We start from the raw sequence: 12,502 nt of genomic DNA on the forward strand, positions 1-12,502 counted from the left end.
ATGGTACCTGCTAAGATAGCCTGAGACTTTCCCAAGAAAATGCACAACAGTATAGAGGTCACAGGAGTAATGTAAAAAGGGTAACAATCCCCAGATGAAGAAAGGGGGGACTCTTTGAACAACAGGATCTAGAACTGGCTAATCTGAAGCCACTTCCCCATAATAGAGGCAGAGACTGAGTGAACAGAACAACTAAGACACTGGGTACTAGGTCCAGTCTCCCTTGCTGAGCTAGCACTTTGAGACCACAGAGTCAGAAGCAAATGTGGATCCTAGAGAAACCTGAGCTGTGTGTGAGGCATTTGCTCACCCTGGATGGAGGTGAGGAGACATCAAAGTGATGAAGGTTTCATTTTTATCAGGTAAGAAATAAAAAATTCAGATTGATTTATTTCAAAAATATTTAAATAATGGGAGGGTGTAGTATAGTGAGAAAGCACATGCCTGGTGTATACAAGGCTGTGGGTTTCATCTTCTATGCTAGAAAAAAACCAACAAACAAAACAGAAACATACCAGTGATACAGTTAAAACTTAAATTTGCCAGGCCGAGTGAAACATGCCTTTAATTCCAGGACTCTGAAGGCATCCCATGCCACTGTGAGACTTGGTATTCCTCTCTTTGGATGCTCATCATGTTGAAAGTTAGAGATTTGAATTTTTTTTGTCTTCTTCAGAGTAGGGATAAAGAGTAAATCCCCCCACATCATGCTTGTGTGCACAAATGACTGAAGACCTGCCCTGGTGGGCAGAAGCCCTCACCTCGTCTTTGTTCCCAGGGCTCTTAGCACAATTCATGTAGACAATGAATCTTCATTCAACTGAATGGAATTGGGGGTCGGGGGTCAGTCCACGCATCACTCCAGACTTGCTGCCCTTAGAGAATATATGGGGTGAGAATATATTCTTCATACCCCCATATAATCTCTCTATGAAGGATGGAGGGCACACTTGGTCACGAATAAGGGAGAAAAAAGAATTCCTTTCTTATGAAATTGAGGGCTTTAATTATCCATAATAGCTGTTTAGACCACTCTGGCATCTCTCCATGTTTGCCTGTGGTTCTTGGTTTAGCTCAGAGAATCTTCGTTCTTTCCAGGGTGACAGCCAGCATTGTTGTTTCTCCAGATATAGAAAGCTGCAGACTGTGGACTGGGGCCTTTTACACACTAAAAGGTCCGTTCCATTGTTCATATGTATGATTGTCTAGTAAGAGCCTAAGTACCCCAGGGTCTGGCTGAGAACATACCCTGAGAAGTCTTCAAGCATTTTCAGAACAGTTAGCTTGCCCGTGAATCCAAATGCCCCACGGACTATGGAGAGGGTTTTTCACTAGAGAAGAAACAAGCTCAATGTGGGTCACATGCAATGAGCAGAGCCCACAGATCACTTTATGAGTGCTTAAACTCCACTCACTTGCCAGTGTTGGATTAGTATTTATGGTGAGATTCCAAGTCAGATGGGGTAAGTCCTCTCAAGACTGTGCTGTGAATTAAGGGAATACACATGTACTGGCTGGGTTTGTATGTCAACTTGACACAAGCTGGAGTTATCACAGAGAAAGGAGCCTCCCTTGAGAAAATACCTCTATGAGATCCAGTTATAAGGCATTTTCTCAATTAGTGATCAATGGGGGAGGGCCCATTGTGGGTGAGACCATCCCTGGGCTGGTAGTCCTAGGTTCTATAAGAAAGCAATCTGAGAAAGCCAAGGGAAGCAAGCCAGTAAGAAACCTCCCTCCATGCCTCTGCATTAGCTCCTGCCCCCAAGTTCCTGTGCTGTGTGAGTTCCTGCCTGTCCTGACTTCCTTTGTTGATGAACAGCAATGTGGAAGAGTAAGCTGAATAAACCCTTTCCTCCTTAACTTGCTTCTTGGTCATGATGTTTGTGCAGGAATAGAAACACTGACTAAGATAACATAGATAGATAGATAGATAGATAGATAGATAGATAGATAGATAGATAGATAGATAGGTGTGTATGTGAGTAATTTGTATTATATATATAGTTTCATATTTACATTTTATATTATATACATTATTGTATATTGTAAATGTATATTATAATACATTTATAATATATGTAATATGTTACATATAACATATATATACACATTATTTATATAGTACAGTTGAAGTAAGAGGCAATCTAAGCCTTGAAGTTTATAACCTAGTCCTGCTTCCTGCTTCCTGCTCCATGTCTGTTTCCTGATCTACCCAGATGTGAACAAGCAGCCTTGCTCTTGGACTTCTACAGCCACAATCCACTCTAGCCCCCAAGCTTTCCCTACCATGCTAGACTATACCTTGAATCCAGGACCCAAAATAGAACTCTTCTCCCCCTTTAAATTGCTTTTCAGTGAGTATTTGGTTACCCACACCAGTGGTTCTCCACCTGTGGATCACAACCACTTTGGGAGTCAGATGACCCTTTCACAGGGGTCTCCTAAGGCCATCGGAAAGCACAGATATTTACATTAGGATTCAAAACGGTAGCAAAATTACAGTTATGTAGTAGCAAAAATAATAATAATAATTTCATGGTTGGGGGTCACCCCAATGTGAGGAACTGTTTTAAAGGGTCATAGTGTTAAGGAGGTTGGGGAACACTGGTCTGCTCCCTGGAGTGTCTCTAAATGTCTTCTTACAAGAACACCAACCATACACAATCACACTGGATTAGGATCCACCATAGCATCCAATGATTTCAGAGTTTGGGGGTCAGTCCATGATGTTTTGTAGTTTTTCCTTTCCTGCCCTGTCTTTCAGGCAGACTTGCTGGCTCCTGCCCCAGTACAAGTTTTAATCTCTGTGCTGTTATCCTTGTTAATTCTAAAACCTTAGGTCACTGGTGACACACCAACAAGTTCAGCAGTCACAGCTGGCATGTATGATGTGTGTGGAGAGAGTATATTTGGAATCTGGATTAATTTCCAGAATTTAAAAATCGTAGTTTGGTCTAGAAATTAATGGAGGCTTCGTTTCTTTTGAAACTTTTGAATACCTAGTGTTATTAAGTCCACACTCTCTCCTGGCTACACATGACTCTCCCTTTTGCTACAGTCCCCACCATTCCTTATTGCCACACTATACTTCCAGTTAAAAGTCAAAAGGAAAAAATACATTTTTACCCATGTCATTATGAAAAATATAAAAATAAAAATCCTAGTTAGTAGCAAATAAATTCAGTAATTAAATGGCATTCATAGCTGCCCGGTGTCTTAACTGTGTATCAAGACTCTGATCTTGCCTGTTTCTGTTGCTGTTTCTGGAGTCTCAGGTAGCTATCTGCATAGTCCCAGGTAGTCTCTTGAAGGGGGAGGGGAAGAAGAAGAAGAAGAAGAAGAAGAAGAAGAAGAAGAAGAAGAAGAAGAAGAAGAAGAAGAAGAAGAAGAAGAAGAAGAAGAAAGAGGAGGAGAAAGGAGGAAGAGGAAGAGAAAGGAGGAAGAGGATGACACAGGCAGGAGGAAGGACAATGCCAATGGTGGCTGTGCAATGGAGAGGCAGCTGTTGCCCTACGGGCACAGTCAGAGGACTCACAGCAAACCATAACTGGCATCAGCAGACATGGCCAGGGTGATGTCGTTCCTTCTAGAACAATCTAGTGGCATCACATAGTATGTTCCCCTCCTTTCCTTCTGCAGGTCCAGCATCCAGGCTTGGCCCTGCCTTCCTGTCCACTTTATCCATCAGATACCCTTTATTCATCTGTTGATTGTAACTATGCCCTTTGAGTGGTGCATTGTGCTGCTCCAAGGAAACCAAGAGAGCTTCTATTTGTTAGTACATTACATATGTCTATGTCCAAAGTTGAAACATGACCTTCTGCAGGTTCTTTACATAGTGTGCCTAAACCAAGCATTTAAAGAATTTAGCTATTATACATATGTATTGGAGAATTTGGAAAAATGTATAAAAGACCCTTTAGACCTGAAAATAAAGCCAGGGACAGTGGCCTGCACCTATAAAAACATCTACTCGAAAGACTAGTGTAGGAGAACTGAGCCTAGGACTTGGCAATAGAGGGAGATTTGGTGGGGGTGGGATGCAGGTACTATCATTTGAACCTATTACCCCAGCTACCCAGAAGACTGAGTTTGAAGTCAGCCTTGTCTCAGAAACAAAGCAACAACAAACTTCCAGGACTAGCCCAGAGCCCTAGAGTAGAGCACGCGTTTCACAAGAACAAGGACCTGGGTCCATCTACTATGAAGAGGAGGAGGAGGAGGAGGAGGAGGAGGAAGGAGAGGGTGGGAGGAATGAGAGAGTAAGAGGAGGAGGGGGAGGAGCTGGGAGGATGGTGGTTAGAGGCCAAGAAGGAGAGAGGGTGGGTGAGAGGAAAGGAAAAGAGGAAGTGGAGAAGGATGAAGAAGAGGAAAAGCAAGGATGAGAAAGGAGAAAAGAACAGGAAGGGAAGGGCAAGGAGGAGGAGTGGGGGAGTGGAGCAGAGAGGAGAAGGAAGATAGGAAAAGGGAGAGACGTGAGGAAGAAATGGGAATCTATCTCCTGGCTATGGTTAGAAAAGAGACCTGAGAGTCCAAATCTTAAAGGTTCACATCTGGGACCTGCCTCCTGAGATGCATCTCCGAGGCAAATCCCAGTGGGATCTATGAGATTACATGGTGATTTGTAGTCACAGACCTGCAGGACCTTCCATAGAATATCACAGTGGTCCATTATGACAAGTGGATAAAGTGTTTTATAGAGCTCATTAGCAAAATGATGCCAATTACTCATAAAATACATGTCCTTCTGAGTATGACAAATAGATGCTTCAAGAATTTATAGGTGTGTACACACATGCACGTAAACACACACACACACACTCACACACACACACACACACACACACAAATTTGGTTCAGGCATTCCAGAATACTCCCTCCCAAGTAAAGGAAATATTGCTGTACTCAGTATTTTCTACTATTTAAAGACATACAAAGCCTAGTGGCCTTCTTTGAGCTTTGGACACACAGTATTGAATACTAGGGAATATTGTTCTGACATAATTATTCCATGATACAATCTACACACTAAAAACTGTTAGTTTTAGGTAAGATCCAAAAACAAGAAAGTGTCCCACAACTTACCCAGGATACAGTAAAAGCCATCTCACTGCTGGAAACATATTATTTAGCACACCTATGGTTCCATAGGAAGGAAAGTATCATATGAGCTTCCTAACAAAATCTCAATGAACATGCATTCTAGAATGAGGCCATGCCTCTCTAGTAAATAAGGCCCAGCTCCTGGCATGCAACTGAGTGGGGTAGGGCAGGGCAGGGTACATAGACCACCTCATCACAGAATATCAAGAGACAATGTAGTCAAAAGTAGCTTTCATGAGCTGGCATGATCAAAGCTGTGAAAACATAATGTGGGAGGCTGGAGAGATGGTGTGGTGGTTTGAGTGAGAAGTGCTCCCATAGGCTCAGATATTTGCCTGCTTAGTCCCCACTTGGTGAAACTGTTTGGGAAGAATTATGAGATGTGTTCTTGGTGGAGCAGGTGTGTCACTGGGGGCAGGCTTTGAGGCTTTAAAAGCTCACACCGGGCCCAATCTCTCTCTCCTTCTCTCTGTCTCTATCCCTGTCTCTCTCTGTGTCTCTCTCCTTCCCTCCTTCTTCCTCCCCTGACCCTCTCCCCATCTCTCCATCTCTCTCTGTCTCTGTCTCTTCTCTCTTCCCCTTCCCTACACTCTCCCTCCCCATCTCCCCCAACTCTCTTTTTCCCCTCCTTCTCCATCCTCCTCCCCCCTCTCCTCTGTTCCTCTCTCTCTCTCTCTCTCTCTCTCTCTCTCTCTCTCTCTCTCTCTCTCTCTCTCTCTCTGGCTGCTGCCTATAGATCAGGATGTAAAGCTCTCAGCTACTGCTCCACCACCATGCCTGCCTGCATCCCACCATGATAATCATAGATTAACCTTGTGAAACTGCAAGCAAGACCCTAGTTAAATGCTTTCTTTTATAAGAGATGCATTGGTTATGGTGTCTCTTCAAAGCAATAGGACAGTGACTAAGACAACAATGGGAATGAGTAAGTCTGAGAAAAAAAAATGAGAGAAGTGCCCTTGTCTACCCTTGCTCCTCAATCACACTTGGGACATAACTCAGCTCTTCAGAGTTCAGCTCATGGCTTGACAGATCCTGGTTCATCAGGAAGAACGTCCCCATTTGGAACTCAATAAAATCATTTCTTTTTTAAGATTTTATTTTTATTTTTGTGTGTCTGTGTGGATTTGTACATGTGTGCAGTGCCTACAGAGACCAGAGGGAGTATTGGATCCCCTAGTGCTGCTGTTATAGGCAGCTTCCATCCAGATGTGGGGGCAGGGAACTGAACTTGGGTCCTTCTGCAAAAGCAGCAGACACTCCCAACCACTGGGCCATCTCTCCAGCAACTTGGAATCGCTTCTTGACCTCTTGGCTAAGATCATGTGTGGAACACAAAGGACCTCTCATTAAATGAAGAGCTATGACTACTGCCTGGTCACTTTGAGGCCCTCATGAAAGACTACAGAAAGACTAAAGATCACCACAGCAACAAGCAGAATGGATCTTGGTCCTGAGGAGAGATTAGGACTTTGGCTTTATCATGAAAGAAGAAATATTTTGACACCCAGATACCTACTGAGACATCCCCTGGTGCTCTTTGGTCAAGTAAGGCCTACAAGTGGGTTAGGTTCATTAACCAAGACCAGGGAAGGAAATATTAACTTCCTTTCAGATCCCTTGGGGCTGACAGTCAGGGTCAACTTCCAAGAGAAACCAAAAGAAGTGAAAAGAATCAAAATAATTGAAGAGGAAAGACCAGTCATGACAGTGGGAGCTTTGGTTTGTTCTGGCAGCTTCTCTGGAAGATATCTCAGAGATTAAGAGCATGGAGCCAGGATGCAGATGAACCTGAAAGAACTCATCAGCGTGAGAGAAGCAAGCAGATCTGGGTCATGTGATGGTTGGCTGTTCAGGCATTTCGGTGCATGAGCAAGATGATCAGGCCGGCACATGCCTGCTTTCAGGGCTGCTAAGAGAACACATCCTGTCCCTTCTAAAACTGCCCACAGCCACTGACTGACTAATGCAACGATATACCAGGTTGGTCCTCCGTGCTGGTTAAGTTCCCCAGCCGCCCCTGCCCATTGCCTGAGACTACAGCTCTGCATAGTCCTCACTGCTTTCCTGCACTGCCTTACTTCCTCCATCACATGTTTCATGAATTAGTTTTGTTTTCATGAATTATAGTTCAGGCTCCTGCAAACTCCCTGATTCACACTCTGGTTTTAGAGAATCCTGCCTAATGAAGGTAGAATAAGTAAAATGAAGCAAGAGGCACCGGGAAGTGGGTGACAGAGGAGGTTAAGCTAGACTAGCTCTCCCTGGGAATGGGCCTTATGAAAGCCAGGACAGAAATAGGTTTGGGGAACTCCAATAAGAACCAGGAAGTCAGCCAGGTGGTGGAGGCACACTCCTTTAATTCCAGCACTTGGGAGGCAGAGGCAGGGGGATCTCTGAGTTTGAGGCCAGCCTGCTCTAGAGTGAGTTCCAGGACAGCCAGGACTACACAGAGAAGGTCTGTCTTGAAAAATATCCAACAAGTCTACGTAGAACAGAGTGGACTGAGAAGACGCTGGTGGAATGAAGTCCAACTTTGGGGAGTGTTGTGAGCATTGATGGGGTGTGGTCTGGCATGGCTTAGAATAATCACCTGGTGTCCATGTTGTTTGCCTAAGGTCATGCAGATGAAGACTATCACAGTAGTTGGGACATAGGCTCTTGTCATCTCAGAGCATCCTTAACACAGAGTTCTTTCTGGTGGGACAGTAAATGTATGTGTGGTACATCTGTTTATTACACAAATGCAATACTAGCATCTGTGAAGACCTGGGTTCAAGTTCCAGTATCCCCGCTACACACACACACACACACACAGTAAGAGAGAGGAGATGGGAGGGAGGGGGTGTGATGTCACAGAAGCAGTGTGTAGAATAATATTCACCAGAAACTAGAAAGGGAAGAGAAAACAGGGAGGAGTAGTGGACAGCCCAAGGGGCGGCCATAGTTTACAGCAGCTTACTGTCTATCTTATAAAGAACAAGCAAAGAGGGGTTCCAAAGTTCCTAATGCAAAGGATGCTTAAGGAGATGGGAATGCTAATTATCTTGGTATGAAAGTTACATTGTATAATGCATCAAATCATCACACTGTACTCCCTGAATGTGCAGTTATTATGTGTCAATTAAAAATAAGGTGGCAAGAAAGAATTTTGACATACAACTTCTTGTTTGAAACCTAAGCTATCTGTAAGCTATGTGCCCTTGGACAACATACTCAACTTCTCTGTGCCTTGATTTCTTCATCTATAAAACTGCAATGGTGGTAGTCTCCTCTTTGTGGTTTTTTTTTAATAATATTAAATAAATTACAGTGTCTGGAATATGGTATGCACTGGCCATGATTATTATATTTTTATTGATGAACAGTCATGGAATGCCCTCATTGTCAGTGAAGCTGAACAAATTTGCATGCTAATTTTGGGACACACACACCCCCAAGTTCAATGCCTTCTGTGTCAACTACACAGTCCAAGGCTACACTGTAAGTGTGGGCCTCTTTGTTCCCTCCAAACTTCTAAACTCTTATCATGCCCCAGCTGAGCAATTGTTCAGCTGCTTCTGGACAGAAAACATTCTCCACGAAAGCTGACGGTGATTAATCCCAAGTGCTAATTCTCAAAGGCTTCCCTGCTTGATGGCCACTCCCAGAACCAGGAGGAGCAGTGCATGATTTAAAGAAGAGAAGAAGAAGAAGAAGGAGAAGAAGAAGAAGGAGGAGGAGGAGGAGGAGGAGGAGGAAGAATCTTGAGAACCCCATTGAGATGGCACTCACAGTCTTAAACATTCTGACAGTACCACACCTATGGCTCCCTACACCTGCAGAGTTAAAAGCAGGGCTTCTGGCCTTCCAGTGTCCTTGGAAACAGAAAATATACTTTGTTTTACTGTTAAGCTTGGATTCTATCACCTAGTTGCCAAGACATAAGGAGGAAACGCCCCTTTGTATGCTGGGCTCTCTCGGTAAGACACTTTGCATGTAACCATCTTATAGACTTGTGGCAGAGCTCATCTGGATAATTCTGACATGGGGATCGCTAAGACTGAGGATGGAGTACTCTCTTTCCCTCCTCTCTTTCCCCCTTTCCCTGCCAGAAATATCCACCTAAGGTCCACCAATGAACACACCAATTCTTGGATTTGGTTTGTTTGCTCTAAAGCCATCCTGTATTGTGTCAGCAATGACGCCGTCCAGAATATGTTCAGTGTACTCTCCCCCTATCTTTGTGCTCTTTGGGGGTTGAATATCAGATACCTTCCGTATCAGATATGTACATTACAATTCATAACAGTAGCAAAATTACTGTTATGACGTATGAGCGAAATAATTTTATGGTTGGAGGTCACAACATGAAGAACTGTACTAAAGGACCACAGCATTCGGAAGGTTGAGGGTCACTGCTTCAGATGCTGGTCCAAGAGCCCCAGACTCATAGTTTCATTTCAAGTAGAGGCTGTGTGACTTGGAAGTTACCAATTCAGTCATGAACCTGACTACTGGCTTCGTAAACAAAAATCTCTCGATACAAATCATCTAACCAAACTGTAGAAATAACTCTCATGGTTGACGTTTCCTATTTTCAAAAATTATAAAGTTCCCCCCCACCACCACCAAAAGCAATCAAGTGGAAGTTTGCTTAAGGTTAAATATGTTTATAATAAGATGAAAAACAAATGCCCCTCCTTCTTATTGATGAAACTAAATGTGTAATAGAAGACAAAATCTGACCATATGTCTCTCATGGGAAGAATGGAATCATGGGAGAGATGATGGATAGCAACTTAACTGGAGTTCAAAGTTACCATTTCTAAGGACTAAGTACTTTCTGTCAGACCTTCACAGACTCAGCAGAGGTTGGGAGGACAGTGCTGACCCTGGTCCAAGCCAGGGTTTTCATTCCTGACGTTGCCAAATTTCTTTGTTATCCCTTGGATCAGCCAATTGCACTAATGTGCTTTTATAATCAAGTGAGTGCCACCGCAGTGAGGTGCTGCCTGGAGAGTGCTCAGCAGAAGGATGGAAGACTCATTTTAAAACTATTATAATAGTTTTCTATATTTGGCTGGTTCACGTGCTCTCACTGAGTTCTCCCCTGCGTGTGATGACCCGGCATCTCAGAGGGAAGCTTTCTAATTACTAAAGTGAGACGGTTGCTAACTCTATCCTCTTATGGGATGAACCCTCATCAGGAGAGACACAATGAAAAACTCAGCATCAAGAGGAACATGCGGTATAAAGACGAGAGCCAGGAAGCCTCTCAGACACCATCCAGGTTACTTAGAAGTGGTCTCTTGAGCACTAATGCTTTGAAATTTGTTTTTTAAAAAAAGCTCAAAGAGGAAGCCAAGTGTCGTTTTTCACACTAGGATCAGAAATAATTATTCAAACACACACACACACAAAAGATACCAAGGCTGTTGCTCACATTTCCTGTATCTGAGACGATAAAAGAATCATGTTAGCTTGCATGTAATGACTACTGACTAACTCACCCACAAAACCCAAGAAGACATTTACTATTGTCTAAGAAAAGGAGCAAATTAAAATGTGGCACCAATTCATTCATACATGGCAAACTCTCCTGCTATTAGTAATATATTTCATATTAAAAATGTTGACTTTTGTCACAGACTAAATATCTCTTTGAATTCATTAACGGTCTTGGAATTTTCCTGCTGCTACTAGTAAGATTCTCTCCCTTACAGAATGCTGATGTATTAAGTTACCATCTTCAAACTACCTGGCAGTCGCTCTCCTTTTTGAGAATGATATCATGAAGAGACATTTCACTTGTTTTATATTATGTATTTGGGTTTAAATGTATCTGGGTTTATTATGTATTATATATATATATATATATATATATATATATATATATGGGTCTAAAACTAAAAAAAAAAATACTGCAAATATTTGGTTATCACTTATAGCCAAACTCTCTTAAGTTATTTCAGTTCAAAGCACAACTACAACATTGTTACTGAATTAACTTGAAATTCTGACTCCAAAATTCTTTTTGATTCTATAACAACCATATGTATAATAATACCACCAGCAGTGAGTGATATTCCTAACAGATAAACAGGTAAGTGGTAATTCTAACAGATAAAACAGACTGTTAGCCTTGGTATATTCCTGACTTGAAGAAACCCTTCCACGCCACATCCTGGAGCTGATGTTTGAACCTGGGAACTTGTGCATGCTTAGTAAGACCCAACACTTTCCACCCATCCTTTTGTCCAGACATAAACTTGGCTCTAGAAAAGGCTCCAGAAACAGTCTAACGTGACCCACCCCGTCCCCATTAAAATGCGGTTTTATAAACCTGATTTAAAATATCTTAGACATTAGCAATGTGACGCTACTCAGAAATAAACCTAAAGTTTGAGTTCAGAGTTTACCTTTGTAAGATGCCCAGCGAATCTCCCACAGCATTCTTCACTCCTTCCTTCCCAGGTTTCAAAATCTTTTCTTTGAAGGTATCAAATGCTTTAAATGGCATTTTGAACGGGGGGCGATGGAGGAGGCACCTCAGAGCCCTTAGGAGGCAACCTCAGAAGCTGTCATCCTCTCTCAACTCCAGCCCACGGGCACTGCGTTTGCCCTTGAGGAACACTTGAAATTCAGTTCTCATGGAGGGAACTACTTAAAACCAGAAAGGAGGTAAAAACCCCAGCTCAGGGGTTCCAAGAAGAGAAAAACCCTTCTCCTCTCGATCCAGAATCAACAAAGCTGAGTGAGGAGTTGCTGGGGAGGAATCCAGCCCCTTGCAAAAAGCTACTGGTTGAGCCGCAGCCTGTGGCCGCTGTCTCGGGCAGCCAAGCTCAGACTGAGCACAGCCTGTATCCCTGGCTGCAGCGGGAGAAACTAAAGTGAGCTCAGTGCACGAGGGGTCCTGATACCAGCAGCAGCTTCTGAAGCCAGCCCTGGCCCCTCCTGCCTCCTTCAGCTTGCAGGTGGCGCTGTCAGCTTCTCCCAGGGGCGATGCTATAGAAACCAGCACACCTGCCCCTTTCTGCAGCCTGGCCTTATGAATGGGCTCTCAGCCAGGGCAGGAGCCCAGAGTGAAGTTTATGAAATATTTACAAGTCTCCTGCTTTTCTAAGGTCCAGCCCCAGTGGCTCTCAGTCACCACGGCCTGCCTTTTAGTCCCTTCAGGGTAACTGGGAGGGGGTTTTTCAGTTGGGCACAAGCATGGATGTGGTTCGAGAAACAGCTGACTGTGTACCCCAGGTCACAACATCTGGGAGGGACGGTACACAGATGCCTTTAGGACCAAGCAAGGATATCTGAGCTTGTCCTACCACCTGCTCTGAGCTCCTCACCACTTGTCCTCAAGATAAGTAAAAACTTCATTTGTGGCTCCTGAAACAGTTCCAACGACCCTGACCCTTGT

At 43.5% G+C, this 12,502-nt stretch overlaps 1 protein-coding gene across 1 annotated transcript in view; it reads right to left on the bottom strand.

Annotated features, from left to right (window-relative positions):
- Slc17a8 (solute carrier family 17 member 8) overlaps positions 1–11,949 on the bottom strand; it is a 51,496-nt gene extending 39,547 nt beyond the window's left edge. The window contains exon 1 of the mRNA XM_021174719.3: positions 11,508–11,949. Within this exon, the coding sequence (XP_021030378.1) occupies positions 11,508–11,608 (101 nt within the window). The 5' untranslated portion in view covers positions 11,609–11,949. The remainder of the gene's footprint in view (positions 1–11,507) is intronic.
- Between the last annotated feature and the right edge of the window lie 553 nt (positions 11,950–12,502).

This window comes from Mus caroli, unplaced genomic scaffold (genome assembly GCF_978045245.1).
Source record: "Mus caroli unplaced genomic scaffold, Mus_caroli_1 scaffold_9, whole genome shotgun sequence".
Classification (NCBI taxonomy): domain Eukaryota; kingdom Metazoa; phylum Chordata; class Mammalia; order Rodentia; family Muridae; genus Mus; species Mus caroli.